Here is a 24,009-nt window from a genome sequence, read left to right on the forward strand (position 1 = left end):
TGTCTAACTGCTGGACAGGTCCACCTGGCATTGAATCAGGCAAAGCATGTGGAGGGCAACAAGAAGGTCTTCTTCCACATAGGTCAGCAGCAAAATCAAGCCTTGGTCAAAGGCAGCCCCAACCCTGAAGGGGGCAGCTTCCCTGGGGACAGGGCTTACAGCAAAGGTGGAGGTAACTCCAAGGTTTCCTTGCCTTGGTCTTGCTCTGGCAGGGTTTGCCGTCAAGAGATCGCTCTCCTGACATTCCTAGGAATATCTGGAACAGGAAAGACCTGCAGCAGTGGAGGATCGGGTCTGGGAGCATTTAAACCGATTGGACTGCCATGACTGCAAGCGACCTGCTGGGAGGCACCCGAGGGAGTCGGTTGGTGTCACTACAAGGTCGCTCTCAAGTCCCTTTGAAAGTCACAGCAGTCAGGGAATGCATCTGAGGACTGGAGGGAAGCCAGTGAGACTCTTACCAATGGGTAAAAGAGCTGACGGGAGGGAGTCAAGAACGTAGAGCCAGACTCTTCCGAGTCCTATCCAGTGAAGGAACAAGAGGTAACGGGCACATATTGAAATAGGGGAAATTCCAGGAAAACAGAAGAAACCACATTGTTAGTGTGAGCATGGTCAAGCACCGGCTGGGGGTGCCCGGATAAATTGTGGCTTCTCCATCCTTGTAGATATTCAGAGCTTGACAGGACTTGGCCCTAAGAACCTTCCAAAGGCTGACCGTGCTTTGAGCAGGGGCGGTTGGACTAGACGATCTCCAGAGGTCCCTTCCAACCTCAAGGATCCTGTGATTCTGTCATGGGCAAAAGAGAGGTGATGCACAGCTGCCACTGACAAGGATAAATTGCTTAGGAACATTGGAATCAAGGGCAGCCTTGGCTGTCACACCTGAGAAGCAGCGGAGTTCACGATGTGAACACAGGAAGGAAAGCCAGTAGCAGAGTGCTGTCCCTGGCTTTCAGGCATGCCAAATTGGGCCTAGTCAGGCAGCTGGTAGGTAGAATGCCATGGAGGCAGCTGTGAAGGGCAAAGGAGCTCAGAAAAGCTGGCAGCGCCTTAGGCACCTCATGGTCCAAGAGCAAGAAGGGTCCAGCCCGATACTCAGGAAAACAAATTCAATGTCTCAGCAGATCACCTTTGCCTAAGGTGGGACTCAAGGTGGGGAAGCAATGTCAAAAGGCAGCATCCTGGAGGTGGAAGGAGGAACGAGCTGCAAAGGAGGAATTTGGAAATAATTCCTAGGCATGTTGCGATGCTGTTAGGAAAGCCAACTCAGCCTGCATTGAGTCTTGCAAGGGGCATGAAGAGCAACAGGCAACAACCATCAAGAGCAACACAGAATCATAGAATCCTAGAATCGTTTAGGTTGAAAAAGACCTTTAAGATCATCGAGTCCAACCGTTAACCTAGCACTGCCAAGTCCACCACTAAACCATGTCCCTTAGCACTATATCTACCCATCTTTGAAATACCTCCAGGGATGAGGACTCAACCACTGCCCTGGGCAGCCTGTGCCAGTGCCTGACTACCCTTTCAGTGAAGAACTTTTTCCTAACGTCCAACCTAAACCTGCCCTGGCGCAACTTGAGGCCATTTCCTCTCGTCCTATAGCTTGTTACTGGGGAGAAGAGACCGACCCCCCACCTCGCTGCAACCTCCTTTCAGGCAGTTGTAGAGAGCGATAACATCTCCCCTCAGCCTTCTTTTCTCCAGGCTACACAACCCCAGCTCCCTCAGCTGCTCCTCCTAAGACTTGTGCTCTACACCCTTCACCAGCTTCGTTGCCCTTCTCTGGCCACGCTCCAGCACCTCAATGTCCTTCCTGTAGTGAGAGCCCAACACTGAACCCAGTACTCGAGGTGCAGCCTCACCAGTGCCAAGTACAAGGGGATGATCACGTCCCCAGTCCTGCTGGCCACACTATTTCTGACGCAAGCCAGGATGCCCTTGGCCTTCTGGGCCACCTGGGCACACTGCCGGCTCATATTCAGCCGGCTGTCGACCAACACCCCCAGCTCCTTTTCCGCCAGGCAGCTCTCCAGACATTCTTCCCCAAGCCTGTAGCGTTGCATGGGCTTGTTGTGACCCAAGTGCAGGACCCAGCACTTTGCCTTGTTGAACCTCATACAGCTGGCCTCGGCCCATCGATCCAGCCTGGCCAGGTCCCTCTGTCGAGACTTTCTACCCTCCAGCAGATCAACACGCCCGCCCAACTTGGTGTCATCTGCAAACTGACTGAGGGTGCACTCAATCGCCTCCTCCAGATCCTTGATAAAGACAGTAAACAGAACTGGCCCCATACTGAGCCCTGGGGAGCAGCACTTGTGACTGGCCGCCAACTGGATTTGGCTCCATTCACCACAAGTTTTTGGGCCTGGCCATCCAGACAGTTTTTCACTGGATACGAAGAGTATCCAAGCCATGAATACCCAGTTTCTCCAGGACAATGCCACAGGAAACAGTGTCAAAGACCTTACTAAAGTCCAGATAGACATCCACAGCCTTTCCCTCATCCACTAAGCGGGTCACCTCATCATTGAAGGAGGTCAGGTCAGTCAAGCAGGACCTGCCTTTCATAAACCCATGCTGACTGGGCCTGATCCCCAGTTGTCCTGTACGTGCCGCGTGAAGGCACTCAGGATGATCTGCTCCAGAGCCTTCCCCAGCACTGCTCCAGTGCTCCCCCACCCTCTGGGTGAAGAACCTTTTCCTAATATCCAACCTAAACTGGGACCTCCCTGGTTAGCCAGGACTGCTGATAGACGATGGAAAGTGGCCTGGTGAGCACCTCCGCCAGCTCCCTCAGTACGTCTGGCTGGATCCCATCCGGCCCCATAGACTTGTCCGTGTCTAAGTGGTGTTAGCAGGTCACTAACCATTTCCCTGGGGATTACGGGGGCTTCATTCTGCTCCCTGTCCCTATCTTCTAGCTCAGGGGGCTGGGTACCCCGAGCACAACTGGTCCGACTATTAAAGACTGAGGCAAAGAAGGCATTAAGTACCTCAGTCTTTTCCTTCTCCTCTGTCACTAGGCTTCCCCCCGCATCCAATAAAGGATGGAGATTCTCCTTAGCTCTCCTTTTGCTGCTAATGCATTTGGAGAAACAATTTTTGTTGTCTTTTCCAGCAGTAGCCAGTTGGCAGCAGCCAAAGATTGACAGAGGAACCTGTGGGCCCGCTGCTGACGTGGGTAGCTGATTTCCTGAAGAGTGGACAGAGAGCAGGTTGGGGGGAGTCAATGCCTTCTCGCTCTCAGTATTCACCTACAAGGGCTCCCAGGCCGCTGTGCCCTCTGAAAGAGTTGAAGGAAGGAGGGGGAGGCCTCCCAGCAGTGGGCGGGCTTCAAATCAAGGACTGCCTGAGTCAAGTCAACCCGTACAAGCCAGCTGATGCACTGCAAGGCAGGGCTGCTGTAAAGGGCGACTTAGATGTGCTGGAGGACTGGGCCAAAGGAGTCTCAAAGACCTCACCTTCCTAGCCAAAGAGACCAGGCTGTGGTGAGGAGCTCTCTTGAATACTCCGTGGAGGGAAAGAAAGAGTTGCAAAAAACACCTCCCCACTGTCTGGGAATCATCCCCAGGTCTCAGGCGATACATCTTCTCCTGGCAGTAGTGCTTCAGCATGCCTTCTTTCCCATGCCCCAAAGGCCTCCTCAGCCAGGAGCACAACCCAGCACCATTGGAGAGGCAAGGAAACTTGCCCCAACTCCCTGAGCAGCGAGGGCTGGCGGGACCCTGCAGTGCCACGTGCCTGAGGATGCTCAGGCAGGGGATGTGCTCACAAGGGCCCTGGCTACAAAACCAGCTCTCAGACTACATCAAGGAGGCAATGCACTTCCCTGCCCTGCAGACATGGAGGCAGCTGGGACACGGCCCAGGAGGGCAAGGCAATGCCTTCAGTAGGCAAGCTTCCTGGGACAGACTCTCCCTCCCCATGGCGAGTCACACTCTAATTTCGGAATGGCCATGTGTCAGCCTTTTGGCGTGAGGCCAAGCCAGGAGTGCGTGTTGTCTGCAGGCCCGTGTCCCACGCACAGCTGAATTCCCCTCCGGCCAGGGCTGTTCCCTCCCTGCCTCAGGAAAATGAGCTCTGAGCACTGGGCTGTAGTCGAGTACACAGCTCCAGGCCAGGCCATTATGTATCATGCAGGTCAGGGTCCAAAGCGTGTGAACAAAGCACATGGTGGGGTGAGGAGAGTGGGAGGAACAAGGCGCTGTCCCGACCCCCAGCACACCCCTCTGGTAGTGAGAGGGGAGGAACCCAACTCCACAGGGCTTGCTGAGGAACCAGGGTTTTGGGGAGGGCAATGGTCTCCTTCCACAAGCCTGCTGATTGCACTGCTTGGGGACCCCCAGAGACTGCCACGAGAGGGGACGCCTTTGCCAAAGAAACCAGCAAAAGTCTTCCCAGAAGGAGAAGCTTTCCTTGGGCGCAGGCGTTTGAAACCAGTAGCGCAGCCCACCTGCCTTTCAGGACGCTGCCAGGCAGTGCTCAGGGACTGCTGGAGCAAGCAAGGAGGCAGGCAGGGAGGGGGAAGGATGCAGCATGTCCTCATTCGCAGAAGCCTCTGGGCACCCAGGAGAGCACTGCATTGGTGGGAAGACATGCCCACCTTCCTGCACAGGCGTTGGAAAACAACCTCACCAGATTTCTCCAGACCCATGTCTTCCATCTGCACAGACACCTCCAGCACTTGCGGGCACATCTTCTGCCTGTACACCCATGATGCTGCTCAGGAAATCCTTGGGCCTCTCATCCCAATACTTCAAAAGAGCGTCCCTGGCCTACTGGTCATGGCAGAAATGAGGAAATGAAATGACGGTGTTGATGGAAACCAAAACACAACCTGTGCCATTAGGTAGCGTATTTTGCTTGGGAGGTGAGTCTGTTGGAAAATTACTGCCCGCGTGCAGTGACTGTGGGCCTGGGGCGGTGCAGGAGCAGTATAAAAGCGGGCCCTTCGCCTCACTCTCTCATCCACTCTTCTTGCCTCCACCTCCCTGGGAAGAAGGTGAGTTTGGAGCCCTTTCTCTTCTTCCTCCTCCTCAGCCTGCTCCTCCTTCTCCTCCCCTGGGATTTCTCAACACATACCTGCCTCTTTGTCCTGTGCTGGGTCCTGAGGCTGCTTGCCATGGGAGAGGGAAGGGAGCAGAAGGTGGGACATGCAGAGAGGCTGATGCTTGGCTGAGGTATCTCCTGAGCTATGCGCTAGGTGAAGACCTCCCTGGGCTTAGTCACTTTTGGTGAAGCTCTTTTGCGCTGACGGAAAGGGGCGGCCTTGGGCTGGGGGGATAGGCTGCTCTTCAACCACCCCTCCTCCTCTCATTCCCCCTGCCCTCTCTCTCCCAGGCGCACCTCCAGCCCCAAGACATGTCCTGCTACAACCCGTGCCTGCCCTGCCAGCCCTGCGGCCCCACCCCGCTGGCCAACAGCTGCAATGAGCCCTGTGTCAGGCAGTGCCAGGACTCCACCGTCGTCATCCAGCCCTCCCCCGTGGTGGTGACCCTGCCCGGACCCATCCTCAGCTCCTTCCCGCAGAGCACCGCCGTGGGATCCTCCACCTCCGCTGCCGTTGGCAGCATCCTCAGCTCTCAGGGAGTGCCCATCTCCTCCGGGGGCTTTGGCCTCTCGGGCTTCGGCAGCCGCTACTGTGGCAGCCGGTGCCTCCCCTGCTAAAGCTGCTGCCTGCACTGAGGCCTCCACTCGGATCGACCTCGTTTCCCCCTTTTCACTCATTAAACTGCTGCTGCATCCCAGCCTGCGCTTCTCTCTCATCCTTTCCCCTAAAGATGCTCTCCCATGATGCCCACGCAGAGACATGTTCCTCAGGGCTGGTTCTGGGAGGGGCGTGTTGGGGATGATTTTGCACTGATTGTCAACCCAGGCTTGCAGTCAGCATGTTTAGTTGCGCACCGGGTGATCCTCTAGTTTCTAAAATTGTCTGCCTTTCTGCATCGCGGTGGAATTACCCGACATCGTTCAGTCACTACCATCCACTTTGTTGTGCACACCTCTTCTTTTTCCTTGGAAAGCTCAACACTGTGATGCGAGTAGTCAGCAGGGAATGTGGTATTGACAAGACATAGGCACTAGCTTCCCAGGAGAGGCCAGGACAACCCATCCTCACCATAGCATTCTCAAAGGAACAGAGGAACACAGTGCAGTGGGCTGCCTTGACAGCCGACCATAGTAGAATACAATCAGAGAATGGTTGTGCTTGGAAGAGACCTTGAAAGATCATCTAGTCCAAGCCCCCTGCCATGGGCAGGGATATCTGGCACTACCTCACGTCCCTCAAAGTTCCGTTGAACCTCACTTTCAACACTGCCAGTGATGGGGCAGCCCATCATTCTCGGGGCAACCTTTTCCAGTGTCTCACCACCCTCATCGTAATCCATTTCTTCCTTACGTCCAAGCTGCATCTACCCGATTTCAGTTTAAAACCTTCTCCTGTCCCTACAGGCCTTGATAAAATGTCTCTCTCCAACTTCCTTATAAGTCCCCTTTATATATTGAAAGGCTGCAATAAGGTCTCCCCAGAGCCTTCTCTTCTCCAGGCTCAACAACCCCACCTCCCTCAGCCTTTCTTCATAGGACAGCTCTTACATCCCCCAGATCATTTTTGTAGGCCTTCTCTGGACCTCAACTGGCATGCTCATGCACAATTTTTCAACCACCAGTGTCTCCAAGTCCTTCTTTGCAGGGCTGCTCTCAGCCGTTTATCCTCCAGTCTGTATTGATATGGAGGATTGCCCCAACGCAGGTGCAGGACCTTGCACTTGGCCTTGTCCAAGTTCCTGAATTTCACATCGGACCATTCCTCAAGCCTGTCAAGATCCCTCTGGACAGCATCCCTTCCCTCAAGCGTACCAGTTGCACCCCTCACCCTGGTGTCATGCACAAACTTGATGAGGGCGCACTCAGTCGCACTATCCATGTCATTGGTGAAGGCAGGAAACAGTCTTGGTCCCAGGACGGACCCCCGAAGGACACCAGTCGTCACTGGTTTCCACTTGGACCTGGAGACGTTGACTGTAACTCTTGGGATGCAGCCAAAGTGCTGTGCTTCAAATGTGTGCAGAAACAGTGCAGACAACACACCAAAGCTTTAGCTAGTTCTGCACAGTGCTTGCTCACCATCAAGGCCGTCTCTCTTTCTCACTCTGCACCCCCCACAGCAGAGGCTAGGGGTGGGCAAGCACCGGGGAGGGGACACCACCAGGACAGCTGACCTGAATTGACCACAAGGCTATTGCATGCCACATAACATCACGCTCAGCAATAAAATCTTGCGCAGTCTTTCCAAAGGAGCAGCTCTTGGGAGAATGCACGGGCATGAGTCTGCTGCTGCTAGGTGGTGGGTGATTGCCTTTGCACCACTTGGTTTTCTCCCTTCTTTCCCCTTCCCCTCTTAGACTGGCCTGATCTCAGCCCGAGGGTATTTCGCTTTCTTGCTCTTCCAATTCTCCCCCCATCCGAATGGGACAACGGATTGAGAGAGCTGCTGCGGGGTGCTTAGTACTAGTCAGGGGCAGCACACCACACAGGCCCACGGGCAGCGCATGCCCTCCTTGCCCTGCTCCTTCCCTCTCTGTGCCCAGGCTTTCCTGGGAATGTTTCTGCAGAGAGGGGAGCAGGGAGAGACCCGCGCCAGGAAGAGAGGCAGCGGGTGTGGGCTGAGTGTCTCAAAGGGCTGTCCAAGAGCTCTCCAAAGCAGTGCGCAGACCAGCAGCAAAGGCTGCGGAGAGACTTGCCGCCGACAAAGGGGAGCAGCTGAACTGCTGCAGGACACAGCCGCGCGAGATGATACTTCTCCACCCAGAGCCCTGATCAGAAGCTGCCTTGGTAGTAACCAGCCCTGTCTCCCCACGAATCCTTCGGCCCCTGACAAGCAGGGCCACGAAAGGTGCTTTTGCGGCAACCCCATCAAAACAGGTGCGACTCCCAGCACTCTTCCCGCACACCAAGGACTGTCATCAACATCCTGGGCTATATGAGCAGGCGTGCAGACAGGAGAGCGATGGGAGTGGTGATCGCCCTCTGCTCAGCACTCACCTGACGCCATCTAGAACACTGTTTCGCGTTTTGGGCTCTAATGCAAGAAAGACCTTGACTGAATGGAGGGAGTTCAGCGGAGGGTGGGCTGGATGGTGAGGGGGCTGGAGCACTTGGTTGGGGAGGAGAGGCTGAGGGCACAGGGCTCGCTGAGCACGGAGAAAAGAAGGCTTTGGTGGGAGACCTAAAATCATCTCTGCAGTAGCTATGGTCATTCAACTGCCTCGGGTCACTCTGTCCAGCCCCAGAGAGGCACAGAAGTTCAGAAAGCAGATGGTCACACTGAGCATGGCTAAGCATATTCGAAGCAAGCCTGTGTTAACAATCACGGCAGAACCACCTCTAATGACCTCCTCCCAGACCCACCCCTGAGCAACATCTCTCTTCCTGGGCATCTTGGCAAAGTGTCTGCAGGGGAAAGGACGAGGCAAAGGCATGGGCGGGCATGCAGCAGAACTTTAATGAGGCAAGAGGGAAATGAGGTCAAGACGGGTGCAGGTCCCCGTGCAGGGAGCACCAGGGGCATATATGAATCGGCGCCCCATGGCTGTGGCAGAGATCCCGCCAGGTCTCCATCTGCCTGCCCCAGAGACAGAGCAGGGCCAGCAGTTCTGCCCTAGGCTGGCTTTGTGGGGCTCACAGCCCACGGGAGTGCAACAGAACAAGGACACAGGAGGGAAAGGAGAGAGTGGAAGGGGGAAAGGCAGGCATGGGCCATGCTTTCGGATAGCCCAGGCTGGCCCCGTCCTTTTGCAAGGGGTGCTGGCGTTGCTCAGTTCCTCAGGAAACAAGTCGATGCTCTGTCCCCAGTCCGGTACCATCTTGTGGGTCCCTGGGGGCCTTCCCCAGGGCCATCGCCAGCAGCTTTAGCAGGGGAGGCAACTCCTGCCACAGTAGCGGCTGCCAAAGCCCGAGAGGCCAAAGCCGCCAGAGGAGATGGGCACTCCCTGAGAGCTGAGGATGCTGCCAACGGCAGCGGAGGTGGAGGATCCCACGGCGGTGCTCTGCGGGAAGGAGCTGAGGATGGGTCCGGGCAGGGTCACCACCACGGGGGAGGGCTCGATGACAACGGTGGAGTCCTGGCACTGCCTGACACAGGGCTCATTGCAGCTGTTGGCCAGCGGGGTGGGGCCGCAGGGCTGGCAGGGCAGGCACGGGTTGTAGCAGGACATGTCTTGGGGCTGGAGGTGCACCTGGAAGAGAGGGCAGGGGGAAGCAGGGCAGGGGCGATGGGTGAGGAGCAGCCTGTCACCCCACCGCGAGGGAGAAAAACCATGAGCTGGAGACAAGAGCTAGAGGCATTTTAGGGAGCCTCACGGGCTTCACCTTCCCCTCAGCCCAAAACAGCCCTGCCAAGAGCATTCAAGCTCATCGAGGTCCCCGTCTAGCCCATCGCCCACTTCAGCCAAGCATCAGCCTCTCTCCATGCCACACCTTCTCTTCCCTTCCCTCTCCCATCATAGGTAGCCCCACGACCCAGTGTAGGACAAACGGCAGGTACACACTGAGAAAACCCAAAGGAAAACGCAGAGGAGGAAGAGAAAGGGCTTCAGACTCACCTTCTTCCCAAGGAGATGGAGGTGAGAAGAGTGGATGAGAGAGTGAGGAGAAGGGCCCGCTTTTATACTGCTCCTGCACCGCCCCAGGCCCACAGTCACTGCACGCGGGCACTAATTTTCCAACAGACTCACCTCCCAAGCAAAATAGCCTACCTAATGCCACAGGTTGTGGTTTGGTTTCCATCGGTGCTGCCATTTCATTTCCTCATTGCTGACATGCTTGGTGTGCCATGCAGGCTCCTTTCATGTGCTGGGATGAGAGGCCCAAGGATACCCCGGGCAGGGTCATGTCTAACTGCTGGACAGGTCCACCTGGCATTGAATCAGGCAAAGCATGTGGAGGGCAACAAGAAGGTCTTCTTCCACATAGGTCAGCAGCAAAAGCAAGCCTTGGTCAAAGGCAGCCCCAACCCTGAAGGGGGCAGCTTCCCTGGGGACAGGGCTTACAGCAAAGGTGGAGGTAACTCCAAGGTTTCCTTGCCTTGGTCTTGCTCTGGCAGGGTTTGCCGTCAAGAGATCGCTCTCCTGACATTCCTAGGAATATCTGGACCAGGAAAGACCTGCAGCAGTGGAGGATCGGGTCTGGGAGCATTTAAACCGATTGGACTGCCATGACTGCAAGCGACCTGCTGGGAGGCACCCGAGGGAGTCGGTTGGTGTCACTACAAGGTCGCTCTCAAGTCCCTTTGAAAGTCACAGCAGTCAGGGAATGCATCTGAGGACTGGAGGGAAGCCAGTGAGACTCTTACCAATGGGTAAAAGAGCTGACGGGAGGGAGTCAAGAACGTAGAGCCAGACTCTTCCGAGTCCTATCCAGTGAAGGAACAAGAGGTAACGGGCACATATTGAAATAGGGGAAATTCCAGGAAAACAGAAGAAACCACATTGTTAGTGTGAGCATGGTCAAGCACCGGCTGGGGGTGCCCGGATAAATTGTGGCTTCTCCATCCTTGTAGATATTCAGAGCTTGACAGGACTTGGCCCTAAGAACCTTCCAAAGGCTGACCGTGCTTTGAGCAGGGGCGGTTGGACTAGACGATCTCCAGAGGTCCCTTCCAACCTCAAGGATCCTGTGATTCTGTCATGGGCAAAAGAGAGGTGATGCACAGCTGCCACTGACAAGGATAAATTGCTTAGGAACATTGGAATCAAGGGCAGCCTTGGCTGTCACACCTGAGAAGCAGCGGAGTTCACGATGTGAACACAGGAAGGAAAGCCAGTAGCAGAGTGCTGTCCCTGGCTTTCAGGCATGCCAAATTGGGCCTAGTCAGGCAGCTGGTAGGTAGAATGCCATGGAGGCAGCTGTGAAGGGCAAAGGAGCTCAGAAAAGCTGGCAGCGCCTTAGGCACCTCATGGTCCAAGAGCAAGAAGGGTCCAGCCCGATACTCAGGAAAACAAATTCAATGTCTCAGCAGATCACCTTTGCCTAAGGTGGGACTCAAGGTGGGGAAGCAATGTCAAAAGGCAGCATCCTGGAGGTGGAAGGAGGAACGAGCTGCAAAGGAGGAATTTGGAAATAATTCCTAGGCATGTTGCGATGCTGTTAGGAAAGCCAACTCAGCCTGCATTGAGTCTTGCAAGGGGCATGAAGAGCAACAGGCAACAACCATCAAGAGCAACACAGAATCATAGAATCCTAGAATCGTTTAGGTTGAAAAAGACCTTTAAGATCATCGAGTCCAACCGTTAACCTAGCACTGCCAAGTCCACCACTAAACCATGTCCCTTAGCACTATATCTACCCATCTTTGAAATACCTCCAGGGATGAGGACTCAACCACTGCCCTGGGCAGCCTGTGCCAGTGCCTGACTACCCTTTCAGTGAAGAACTTTTTCCTAACGTCCAACCTAAACCTGCCCTGGCGCAACTTGAGGCCATTTCCTCTCGTCCTATAGCTTGTTACTGGGGAGAAGAGACCGACCCCCCACCTCGCTGCAACCTCCTTTCAGGCAGTTGTAGAGAGCGATAACATCTCCCCTCAGCCTCCTTTTCTCCAGGCTACACAACCCCAGCTCCCTCAGCTGCTCCTCCTAAGACTTGTGCTCTACACCCTTCACCAGCTTCGTTGCCCTTCTCTGGCCACACTCCAGCACCTCAATGTCCTTCCTGTAGTGAGAGCCCAACACTGAACACAGTACTCGAGGTGCAGCCTCACCAGTGCCAAGTACAAGGGGATGATCACGTCCCCAGTCCTGCTGGCCACACTATTTCTGACGCAAGCCAGGATGCCCTTGGCCTTCTGGGCCACCTGGGCACACTGCCGGCTCATATTCAGCCGGCTGTCGACCAACACCCCCAGCTCCTTTTCTGCCAGGCAGCTCTCCAGACATTCTTCCCCAAGCCTGTAGCGTTGCATGGCCTTGTTGTGACCCAAGTGCAGGACCCAGCACTTTGCCTTGTTGAACCTCATACAGCTGGCCTCGGCCCATCGATCCAGCCTGGCCAGGTCCCTCTGTCGAGACTTTCTACCCTCCAGCAGATCAACACGCCCGCCCAACTTGGTGTCATCTGCAAACTGACTGAGGGTGCACTCAATCGCCTCCTCCAGATCCTTGATAAAGACAGTAAACAGAACTGGCCCCATACTGAGCCCTGGGGAGCAGCACTTGTGACTGGCCGCCAACTGGATTTGGCTCCATTCACCACAAGTTTTTGGGCCTGGCCATCCAGACAGTTTTTCACTGGATACGAAGAGTATCCAAGCCATGAATACCCAGTTTCTCCAGGACGATGCCACAGGAAACAGTGTCAAAGACCTTACTAAAGTCCAGATAGACATCCACAGCCTTTCCCTCATCCACTAAGCGGGTCACCTCATCATTGAAGGAGGTCAGGTCAGTCAAGCAGGACCTGCCTTTCATAAACCCATGCTGACTGGGCCTGATCCCCAGTTGTCCTGTACGTGCCGCGTGAAGGCACTCAGGATGTTCTGCTCCAGAGCCTTCCCCAGCACTGCTCCAGTGCTCCCCCACTCTCTGGGTGAAGAACCTTTTCCTAATATCCAACCTAAACTGGGACCTCCCTGGTTAGCCAGGACTGCTGATAGACGATGGAAAGTGGCCTGGTGAGCACCTCCGCCAGCTCCCTCAGTACGTCTGGCTGGATCCCATCCGGCCCCATAGACTTGTCCGTGTCTAAGTGGTGTAGCAGGTCACTAACCATTTCCCTGGGGATTACGGGGGCTTCATTCTGCTCCCTGTCCCTATCTTCTAGCTCAGGGGGCTGGGTACCCCGAGCACAACTGGTCCGACTATTAAAGACTGAGGCAAAGAAGGCATTAAGTACCTCAGTCTTTTCCTTCTCCTCTGTCACTAGGCTTCCCCCCGCATCCAATAAAGGATGGAGATTCTCCTTAGCTCTCCTTTTGCTGCTAATGCATTTGGAGAAACAATTTTTGTTGTCTTTTCCAGCAGTAGCCAGTTGGCAGCAGCCAAAGATTGACAGAGGAACCTGTGGGCCCGCTGCTGACGTGGGTAGCTGATTTCCTGAAGAGTGGACAGAGAGCAGGTTGGGGGGAGTCAATGCCTTCTCGCTCTCAGTATTCACCTACAAGGGCTCCCAGGCCGCTGTGCCCTCTGAAAGAGTTGAAGGAAGGAGGGGGAGGCCTCCCAGCAGTGGGCGGGCTTCAAATCAAGGACTGCCTGAGTCAAGTCAACCCGTACAAGCCAGCTGATGCACTGCAAGGCAGGGCTGCTGTAAAGGGCGACTTAGATGTGCTGGAGGACTGGGCCAAAGGAGTCTCAAAGACCTCACCTTCCTAGCCAAAGAGACCAGGCTGTGGTGAGGAGCTCTCTTGAATACTCCGTGGAGGGAAAGAAAGAGTTGCAAAAAACACCTCCCCACTGTCTGGGAATCATCCCCAGGTCTCAGGCGATACATCTTCTCCTGGCAGTAGTGCTTCAGCATGCCTTCTTTCCCATGCCCCAAAGGCCTCCTCAGCCAGGAGCACAACCCAGCACCATTGGAGAGGCAAGGAAACTTGCCCCAACTCCCTGAGCAGCGAGGGCTGGCGGGACCCTGCAGTGCCACGTGCCTGAGGATGCTCAGGCAGGGGATGTGCTCACAAGGGCCCTGGCTACAAAACCAGCTCTCAGACTACATCAAGGAGGCAATGCACTTCCCTGCCCTGCAGACATGGAGGCAGCTGGGACACGGCCCAGGAGGGCAAGGCAATGCCTTCAGTAGGCAAGCTTCCTGGGACAGACTCTCCCTCCCCATGGCGAGTCACACTCTAATTTCGGAATGGCCATGTGTCAGCCTTTTGGCGTGAGGCCAAGCCAGGAGTGCGTGTTGTCTGCAGGCCCGTGTCCCACGCACAGCTGAATTCCCCTCCGGCCAGGGCTGTTCCCTCCCTGCCTCAGGAAAATGAGCTCTGAGCACTGGGCTGTAGTCGAGTACACAGCTCCAGGCCAGGCCATTATGTATCATGCAGGTCAGGGTCCAAAGCGTGTGAACAAAGCACATGGTGGGGTGAGGAGAGTGGGAGGAACAAGGCGCTGTCCCGACCCCCAGCACACCCCTCTGGTAGTGAGAGGGGAGGAACCCAACTCCACAGGGCTTGCTGAGGAACCAGGGTTTTGGGGAGGGCAATGGTCTCCTTCCACAAGCCTGCTGATTGCACTGCTTGGGGACCCCCAGAGACTGCCACGAGAGGGGACGCCTTTGCCAAAGAAACCAGCAAAAGTCTTCCCAGAAGGAGAAGCTTTCCTTGGGCGCAGGCGTTTGAAACCAGTAGCGCAGCCCACCTGCCTTTCAGGACGCTGCCAGGCAGTGCTCAGGGACTGCCGGAGCAAGCAAGGAGGCAGGCAGGGAGGGGGAAGGATGCAGCATGTCCTCATTCGCAGAAGCCTCTGGGCACCCAGGAGAGCACTGCATTGGTGGGAAGACATGCCCACCTTCCTGCACAGGCGTTGGAAAACAACCTCACCAGATTTCTCCAGACCCATGTCTTCCATCTGCACAGACACCTCCAGCACTTGCGGGCACATCTTCTGCCTGTACACCCATGATGCTGCTCAGGAAATCCTTGGGCCTCTCATCCCAATACTTCAAAAGAGCGTCCCTGGCCTACTGGTCATGGCAGAAATGAGGAAATGAAATGACGGTGTTGATGGAAACCAAAACACAACCTGTGCCATTAGGTAGCATATTTTGCTTGGGAGGTGAGTCTGTTGGAAAATTAGTGCCCGCGTGCAGTGACTGTGGGCCTGGGGCGGTGCAGGAGCAGTATAAAAGCGGGCCCTTCGCCTCACTCTCTCATCCACTCTTCTTGCCTCCACCTCCCTGGGAAGAAGGTGAGTTTGGAGCCCTTTCTCTTCTTCCTCCTCCTCAGCCTGCTCCTCCTTCTCCTCCCCTGGGATTTCTCAACACATACCTGCCTCTTTGTCCTGTGCTGGGTCCTGAGGCTGCTTGCCATGGGAGAGGGAAGGGAGCAGAAGGTGGGACATGCAGAGAGGCTGATGCTTGGCTGAGGTATCTCCTGAGCTATGCGCTAGGTGAAGACCTCCCTGGGCTTAGTCACTTTTGGTGAAGCTCTTTTGCGCTGACGGAAAGGGGCGGCCTTGGGCTGGGGGGATAGGCTGCTCTTCAACCACCCCTCCTCCTCTCATTCCCCCTGCCCTCTCTCTCCCAGGCGCACCTCCAGCCCCAAGACATGTCCTGCTACAACCCGTGCCTGCCCTGCCAGCCCTGCGGCCCCACCCCGCTGGCCAACAGCTGCAATGAGCCCTGTGTCAGGCAGTGCCAGGACTCCACCGTCGTCATCCAGCCCTCCCCCGTGGTGGTGACCCTGCCCGGACCCATCCTCAGCTCCTTCCCGCAGAGCACCGCCGTGGGATCCTCCACCTCCGCTGCCGTTGGCAGCATCCTCAGCTCTCAGGGAGTGCCCATCTCCTCCGGGGGCTTTGGCCTCTCGGGCTTCGGCAGCCGCTACTGTGGCAGCCGGTGCCTCCCCTGCTAAAGCTGCTGCCTGCACTGAGGCCTCCACTCGGATCGACCTCGTTTCCCCCTTTTCACTCATTAAACTGCTGCTGCATCCCAGCCTGCGCTTCTCTCTCATCCTTTCCCCTAAAGATGCTCTCCCATGATGCCCACGCAGAGACATGTTCCTCAGGGCTGGTTCTGGGAGGGGCGTGTTGGGGATGATTTTGCACTGATTGTCAACCCAGGCTTGCAGTCAGCATGTTTAGTTGCGCACCGGGTGATCCTCTAGTTTCTAAAATTGTCTGCCTTTCTGCATCGCGGTGGAATTACCCGACATCGTTCAGTCACTACCATCCACTGTGTTGTGCACACCTCTTCTTTTTCCTTGGAAAGCTCAACACTGTGATGCGAGTAGTCAGCAGGGAATGTGGTATTGACAAGACATAGGCACTAGCTTCCCAGGAGAGGCCAGGACAACCCATCCTCACCATAGCATTCTCAAAGGAACAGAGGAACACAGTGCAGTGGGCTGCCTTGACAGCCGACCATAGTAGAATACAATCAGAGAATGGTTGTGCTTGGAAGAGACCTTGAAAGATCATCTAGTCCAAGCCCCCTGCCATGGGCAGGGATATCTGGCACTACCTCACGTCCCTCAAAGTTCCGTTGAACCTCACTTTCAACACTGCCAGTGATGGGGCAGCCCATCATTCTCGGGGCAACCTTTTCCAGTGTCTCACCACCCTCATCGTAATCCATTTCTTCCTTACGTCCAAGCTGCATCTACCCGATTTCAGTTTAAAACCTTCTCCTGTCCCTACAGGCCTTGATAAAATGTCTCTCTCCAACTTCCTTATAAGTCCCCTTTATATATTGAAAGGCTGCAATAAGGTCTCCCCAGAGCCTTCTCTTCTCCAGGCTCAACAACCCCACCTCCCTCAGCCTTTCTTCATAGGACAGCTCTTACATCCCCCAGATCATTTTTGTAGGCCTTCTCTGGACCTCAACTGGCATGCTCATGCACAATTTTTCAACCACCAGTGTCTCCAAGTCCTTCTTTGCAGGGCTGCTCTCAGCCGTTTATCCTCCAGTCTGTATTGATATGGAGGATTGCCCCAACGCAGGTGCAGGACCTTGCACTTGGCCTTGTCCAAGTTCCTGAATTTCACATCGGACCATTCCTCAAGCCTGTCAAGATCCCTCTGGACAGCATCCCTTCCCTCAAGCGTACCAGTTGCACCCCTCACCCTGGTGTCATGCACAAACTTGATGAGGGCGCACTCAGTCGCACTATCCATGTCATTGGTGAAGGCAGGAAACAGTCTTGGTCCCAGGACGGACCCCCGAAGGACACCAGTCGTCACTGGTTTCCACTTGGACCTGGAGACGTTGACTGTAACTCTTGGGATGCAGCCAAAGTGCTGTGCTTCAAATGTGTGCAGAAACAGTGCAGACAACACACCAAAGCTTTAGCTAGTTCTGCACAGTGCTTGCTCACCATCAAGGCCGTCTCTCTTTCTCACTCTGCACCCCCCACAGCAGAGGCTAGGGGTGGGCAAGCACCGGGGAGGGGACACCACCAGGACAGCTGACCTGAATTGACCACAAGGCTATTGCATGCCACATAACATCACGCTCAGCAATAAAATCTTGCGCAGTCTTTCCAAAGGAGCAGCTCTTGGGAGAATGCACGGGCATGAGTCTGCTGCTGCTAGGTGGTGGGTGATTGCCTTTGCACCACTTGGTTTTCTCCCTTCTTTCCCCTTCCCCTCTTAGACTGGCCTGATCTCAGCCCGAGGGTATTTCGCTTTCTTGCTCTTCCAACTCTCCCCCCATCCAAATGGGACAACGGATTGAGAGAGCTGCTGCGGGGTGCTTAGTACTAGTCAGGGGCAGCACACCACACAGGCCCACGGGCAGCGCATGCCCTCCTTGCCCTGCTCCTTCCCTCTCTGTGCCCAGGCTTTCCTGGGAATGTTTCTGCAGAGAGGGGAGCAGGGAGAGACCCGCGCCAGGAAGAGAGGCAGCGGGTGTGGGCTGAGTGTCTCAAAGGGCTGTCCAAGAGCTCTCCAAAGCAGTGCGCAGACCAGCAGCAAAGGCTGCGGAGAGACTTGCCGCCGACAAAGGGGAGCAGCTGAACTGCTGCAGGACACAGCCGCGCGAGATGATACTTCTCCACCCAGAGCCCTGATCAGAAGCTGCCTTGGTAGTAACCAGCCCTGTCTCCCCACGAATCCTTCAGCCCCTGACAAGCAGGGCCACGAAAGGTGCTTTTGCGGCAACCCCATCAAAACAGGTGCGACTCCCAGCACTCTTCCCGCACACCAAGGACTGTCATCAACATCCTGGGCTATATGAGCAGGCGTGCAGACAGCAGAGCGATGGGAGTGGTGATCGCCCTCTGCTCAGCACTCACCTGACGCCATCTAGAACACTGTTTCGCGTTTTGGGCTCTAATGCAAGAAAGACCTTGACTGAATGGAGGGAGTTCAGCGGAGGGTGGGCTGGATGGTGAGGGGGCTGGAGCACTTGGTTGGGGAGGAGAGGCTGAGGGCACAGGGCTCGCTGAGCACGGAGAAAAGAAGGCTTTGGTGGGAGACCTAAAATCATCTCTGCAGTAGCTATGGTCATTCAACTGCCTCGGGTCACTCTGTCCAGCCCCAGAGAGGCACAGAAGTTCAGAAAGCAGATGGTCACACTGAGCATGGCTAAGCATATTCGAAGCAAGCCTGTGTTAACAATCACGGCAGAACCACCTCTAATGACCTCCTCCCAGACCCACCCCTGAGCAACATCTCTCTTCCTGGGCACCTTGGCAAAGTGTCTGCAGGGGAAAGGACGAGGCAAAGGCATGGCCTGGCATGCAGCAGAACTTTAATGAGGCAAGAGGGAAATGAGGTCAAGACGGGTGCAGGTCCCCGTGCAGGGAGCACCAGGGGCATATATGAATCGGCGCCCCATGGCTGTGGCAGAGATCCCGCCAGGTCTCCATCTGCCTGCCCCAGAGACAGAGCAGGGCCAGCAGTTCTGCCCTAGGCTGGCTTTGTGGGGCTCACAGCCCACGGGAGCGCAACAGAACAAGGACACAGGAGGGAAAGGAGAGAGCGGAAGAGGGAAAGGGAGGCATGGGCCATGCTTTCGGATAGCCCAGGCTGGCCCCGTCCTTTTGCAAGGGGTGCTGGCGTTGCTCAGTTCCTCAGGAAACAAGTCGATGCTCTGTCCCCAGTCCGGTACCATCTTGTGGGTCCCTGGGGGCCTTCCCCAGGGCCATCGCCAGCAGCTTTAGCAGGGGAGGCAACTCCTGCCACAGTAGCGGCTGCCGAAGCCCGAGAGGCCAAAGCCCCCGGAGGAGATGGGCACTCCCTGAGAGCTGAGGATGCTGCCAACGGCAGCGGAGGTGGAGGATCCCACGGCGGTGCTCTGCGGGAAGGAGCTGAGGATGGGTCCGGGCAGGGTCACCACCACGGGGGAGGGCTGGATGACGACGGTGGAGTCCTGGCACTGCCTGACACAGGGCTCATTGCAGCTGTTGGCCAGCGGGGTGGGGCCGCAGGGCTGGCAGGGCAGGCATGGGTTGTAGCAGGACATGTCTTGGGGCTGGAGGTGCACCTGGGAGAGAGGGCAGGGGGAAGCAGGGCAGGGGCGATGGGTGAGGAGCAGCCTGTCACCCCACCGCGAGGGAGAAAAACCATGAGCTGGAGACAAGAGCTAGAGGCATTTTAGGGAGCCTCACGGGCTTCACCTTCCCCTCAGCCCAAAACAGCCCTGCCAAGTGCGACCAAGCTCGTCGAGGTCCCCGTCTAGCCCATCGCCCACTTCAGCCAAGCATCAGCCTCTCTCCATGCCACACCTTCTCTTCCCTTCCCTCTCCCATCATAGGTAGCCCCACGACCCAGTGTAGGACAAACGGCAGGTACACACTGAGAAAACCCAAAGGAAAATGCAGAGGAGGAAGAGAAAGGGCTTCAGACTCACCTTCTTCCCAAGGAGATGGAGGTGAGAAGAGTGGATGAGAGAGTGAGGAGAAGGGCCCGCTTTTATACTGCTCCTGCACCGCCCCAGGCCCACAGTCACTGCACGCGGGCAGTAATTTTCCAACAGACTCACCTCCCAAGCAAAATAGCCTACCTAATGCCACAGGTTGTGGTTTGGTTTCCATCGGTGCTGCCATTTCATTTCCTCATTGCTGACATGCTTGGTGTGCCATGCAGGCTCCTTTCATGTGCTGGGATGAGAGGCCCAAGGATACCCCGGGCAGGGTCATGTCTAACTGCTGGACAGGTCCACCTGGCATTGAATCAGGCAAAGCATGTGGAGGGCAACAAGAAGGTCTTCTTCCACGTAGGTCAGCAGCAAAAGCAAGCCTTGGTCAAAGGCAGCCCCAACCCTGAAGGGGGCAGCTTCCCTGGGGACAGGGCTTACAGCAAAGGTGGAGGTAACTCCAAGGTTTCCTTGCCTTGGTCTTGCTCTGGCAGGGTTTGCCGTCAAGAGATCGCTCTCCTGACATTCCTAGGAATATCTGGAACAGGAAAGACCTGCAGCAGTGGAGGATCGGGTCTGGGAGCATTTAAACCGATTGGACTGCCATGACTGCAAGCGACCTGCTGGGAGGCACCCGAGGGAGTCGGTTGGTGTCACTACAAGGTCGCTCTCAAGTCCCTTTGAAAGTCACAGCAGTCAGGGAATGCATCTGAGGACTGGAGGGAAGCCAGTGAGACTCTTACCAATGGGTAAAAGAGCTGACGGGAGGGAGTCAAGAACGTAGAGCCAGACTCTTCCGAGTCCTATCCAGTGAAGGAACAAGAGGTAACGGGCACATATTGAAATAGGGGAAATTCCAGGAAAACAGAAGAAACCACATTGTTAGTGTGAGCATGGTCAAGCACCGGCTGGGGGTGCCCGGATAAATTGTGGCTTCTCCATCCTTGTAGATATTCAGAGCTTGACAGGACTTGGCCCTAAGAACCTTCCAAAGGCTGACCGTGCTTTGAGCAGGGGCGGTTGGACTAGACGATCTCCAGAGGTCCCTTCCAACCTCAAGGATCCTGTGATTCTGTCATGGGCAAAAGAGAGGTGATGCACAGCTGCCACTGACAAGGATAAATTGCTTAGGAACATTGGAATCAAGGGCAGCCTTGGCTGTCACACCTGAGAAGCAGCGGAGTTCACGATGTGAACACAGGAAGGAAAGCCAGTAGCAGAGTGCTGTCCCTGGCTTTCAGGCATGCCAAATTGGGCCTAGTCAGGCAGCTGGTAGGTAGAATGCCATGGAGGCAGCTGTGAAGGGCAAAGGAGCTCAGAAAAGCTGGCAGCGCCTTAGGCACCTCATGGTCCAAGAGCAAGAAGGGTCCAGCCCGATACTCAGGAAAACAAATTCAATGTCTCAGCAGATCACCTTTGCCTAAGGTGGGACTCAAGGTGGGGAAGCAATGTCAAAAGGCAGCATCCTGGAGGTGGAAGGAGGAACGAGCTGCAAAGGAGGAATTTGGAAATAATTCCTAGGCATGTTGGGATGCTGTTAGGAAAGCCAACTCAGCCTGCATTGAGTCTTGCAAGGGGCATGAAGAGCAACAGGCAACAACCATCAAGAGCAACACAGAATCATAGAATCCTAGAATCGTTTAGGTTGAAAAAGACCTTTAAGATCATCGAGTCCAACCGTTAACCTAGCACTGCCAAGTCCACCACTAAACCATGTCCCTTAGCACTATATCTACCCATCTTTGAAATACCTCCAGGGATGAGGACTCAACCACTGCCCTGGGCAGCCTGTGCCAGTGCCTGACTACCCTTTCAGTGAAGAACTTTTTCCTAACGTCCAACCTAAACCTGCCCTGGCGCAACTTGAGGCCATTTCCTCTCGTCCTATAGCTTGTTACTGGGGAGAAGAGACCGACCCCCCACCTCGCTGCAACCTCCTTTCAGGCAGTTGTAGAGAGCGATAACATCTCCCCTCAGCCTCCTTTTCTCCAGGCTACACAACCCCAGCTCCCTCAGCTGCTCCTCCTAAGACTTGTGCTCTACACCCTTCACCAGCTTCGTTGCCCTTCTCTGGCCACACTCCAGCACCTCAATGTCCTTCCTGTAGTGAGGGCCCAACACTGAACCCAGTACTCGAGGTGCAGCCTCACCAGTGCCAAGTACAAGGGGATGATCACGTCCCCAGTCCTGCTGGCCACACTATTTCTGACGCAAGCCAGGATGCCCTTGGCCTTCTGGGCCACCTGGGCACACTGCCGGCTCATATTCAGCCGGCTGTCGACCAACACCCCCAGCTCCTTTTCTGCCAGGCAGCTCTCCAGACATTCTTCCCCAAGCCTGTAGCGTTGCATGGCCTTGTTGTGACCCAAGTGCAGGACCCAGCACTTTGCCTTGTTGAACCTCATACAGCTGGCCTCGGCCCATCGATCCAGCCTGGCCAGGTCCCTCTGTCGAGACTTTCTACCCTCCAGCAGATCAACACGCCCGCCCAACTTGGTGTCATCTGCAAACTGACTGAGGGTGCACTCAATCGCCTCCTCCAGATCCTTGATAAAGACAGTAAACAGAACTGGCCCCATACTGAGCCCTGGGGAGCAGCACTTGTGACTGGCCGCCAACTGGATTTGGCTCCATTCACCACAAGTTTTTGGGCCTGGCCATCCAGACAGTTTTTCACTGGATACGAAGAGTATCCAAGCCATGAATACCCAGTTTCTCCAGGACAATGCCACAGGAAACAGTGTCAAAGACCTTACTAAAGTCCAGATAGACATCCACAGCCTTTCCCTCATCCACTAAGCGGGTCACCTCATCATTGAAGGAGGTCAGGTCAGTCAAGCAGGACCTGCCTTTCATAAACCCATGCTGACTGGGCCTGATCCCCAGTTGTCCTGTACGTGCCGCGTGAAGGCACTCAGGATGATCTGCTCCAGAGCCTTCCCCAGCACTGCTCCAGTGCTCCCCCACCCTCTGGGTGAAGAACCTTTTCCTAATATCCAACCTAAACTGGGACCTCCCTGGTTAGCCAGGACTGCTGATAGACGATGGAAAGTGGCCTGGTGAGCACCTCCGCCAGCTCCCTCAGTACGTCTGGCTGGATCCCATCCGGCCCCATAGACTTGTCCGTGTCTAAGTGGTGTAGCAGGTCACTAACCATTTCCCTGGGGATTACGGGGGCTTCATTCTGCTCCCTGTCCCTATCTTCTAGCTCAGGGGGCTGGGTACCCCGAGCACAACTGGTCTGACTATTAAAGACTGAGGCAAAGAAGGCATTAAGTACCTCAGTCTTTTCCTTCTCCTCTGTCACTAGGCTTCCCCCCGCATCCAATAAAGGATGGAGATTCTCCTTAGCTCTCCTTTTGCTGCTAATGCATTTGGAGAAACAATTTTTGTTGTCTTTTCCAGCAGTAGCCAGTTGGCAGCAGCCAAAGATTGACAGAGGAACCTGTGGGCCCGCTGCTGACGTGGGTAGCTGATTTCCTGAAGAGTGGACAGAGAGCAGGTTGGGGGGAGTCAATGCCTTCTCGCTCTCAGTATTCACCTACAAGGGCTCCCAGGCCGCTGTGCCCTCTGAAAGAGTTGAAGGAAGGAGGGGGAGGCCTCCCAGCAGTGGGCGGGCTTCAAATCAAGGACTGCCTGAGTCAAGTCAACCCGTACAAGCCAGCTGATGCACTGCAAGGCAGGGCTGCTGTAAAGGGCGACTTAGATGTGCTGGAGGACTGGGCCAAAGGAGTCTCAAAGACCTCACCTTCCTAGCCAAAGAGACCAGGCTGTGGTGAGGAGCTCTCTTGAATACTCCGTGGAGGGAAAGAAAGAGTTGCAAAAAACACCTCCCCACTGTCTGGGAATCATCCCCAGGTCTCAGGCGATACATCTTCTCCTGGCAGTAGTGCTTCAGCATGCCTTCTTTCCCATGCCCCAAAGGCCTCCTCAGCCAGGAGCACAACCCAGCACCATTGGAGAGGCAAGGAAACTTGCCCCAACTCCCTGAGCAGCGAGGGCTGGCGGGACCCTGCAGTGCCACGTGCCTGAGGATGCTCAGGCAGGGGATGTGCTCACAAGGGCCCTGGCTACAAAACCAGCTCTCAGACTACATCAAGGAGGCAATGCACTTCCCTGCCCTGCAGACATGGAGGCAGCTGGGACACGGCCCAGGAGGGCAAGGCAATGCCTTCAGTAGGCAAGCTTCCTGGGACAGACTCTCCCTCCCCATGGCGAGTCACACTCTAATTTCGGAATGGCCATGTGTCAGCCTTTTGGCGTGAGGCCAAGCCAGGAGTGCGTGTTGTCTGCAGGCCCGTGTCCCACGCACAGCTGAATTCCCCTCCGGCCAGGGCTGTTCCCTCCCTGCCTCAGGAAAATGAGCTCTGAGCACTGGGCTGTAGTCGAGTACACAGCTCCAGGCCAGGCCATTATGTATCATGCAGGTCAGGGTCCAAAGCGTGTGAACAAAGCACATGGTGGGGTGAGGAGAGTGGGAGGAACAAGGCGCTG

The 24,009-nt window shown here is 55.6% G+C and overlaps 3 protein-coding genes across 3 annotated transcripts; 2 read left to right on the forward strand and 1 right to left on the reverse strand.

The window, feature by feature from the left end:
- Positions 1–5,367: 5,367 nt before the first annotated feature.
- LOC309600065 (feather keratin Cos1-2-like) lies at positions 5,368–5,673 on the forward strand (the record flags this gene model as incomplete). Its single annotated transcript, XM_082332119.1, has 1 exon — positions 5,368–5,673. The coding sequence occupies one exon, from the start codon at positions 5,368–5,370 to the stop codon at positions 5,671–5,673; it is 306 nt and encodes a 101-aa protein (XP_082188245.1).
- Positions 5,674–15,265: 9,592 nt separating this feature from the next.
- On the forward strand, positions 15,266–15,571 carry LOC309599871 (feather keratin Cos1-2-like; the record flags this gene model as incomplete). The annotated part of the gene is made up of 1 exon (XM_082331738.1): positions 15,266–15,571. The coding sequence occupies one exon, from the start codon at positions 15,266–15,268 to the stop codon at positions 15,569–15,571; it is 306 nt and encodes a 101-aa protein (XP_082187864.1).
- A 3,245-nt stretch (positions 15,572–18,816) lies between these two features.
- On the reverse strand, positions 18,817–19,122 carry LOC309599949 (feather keratin 1-like; the record flags this gene model as incomplete). Its single annotated transcript, XM_082331877.1, has 1 exon — positions 18,817–19,122. The coding sequence occupies one exon, from the start codon at positions 19,120–19,122 to the stop codon at positions 18,817–18,819; it is 306 nt and encodes a 101-aa protein (XP_082188003.1).
- Positions 19,123–24,009: the final 4,887 nt, after the last annotated feature.

The sequence above is a fragment of the Platalea leucorodia genome (genome assembly GCF_965183815.1).
Source record: "Platalea leucorodia genome assembly, chromosome: 22".
Taxonomy (NCBI): Eukaryota; Metazoa; Chordata; class Aves; order Pelecaniformes; family Threskiornithidae; genus Platalea; species Platalea leucorodia.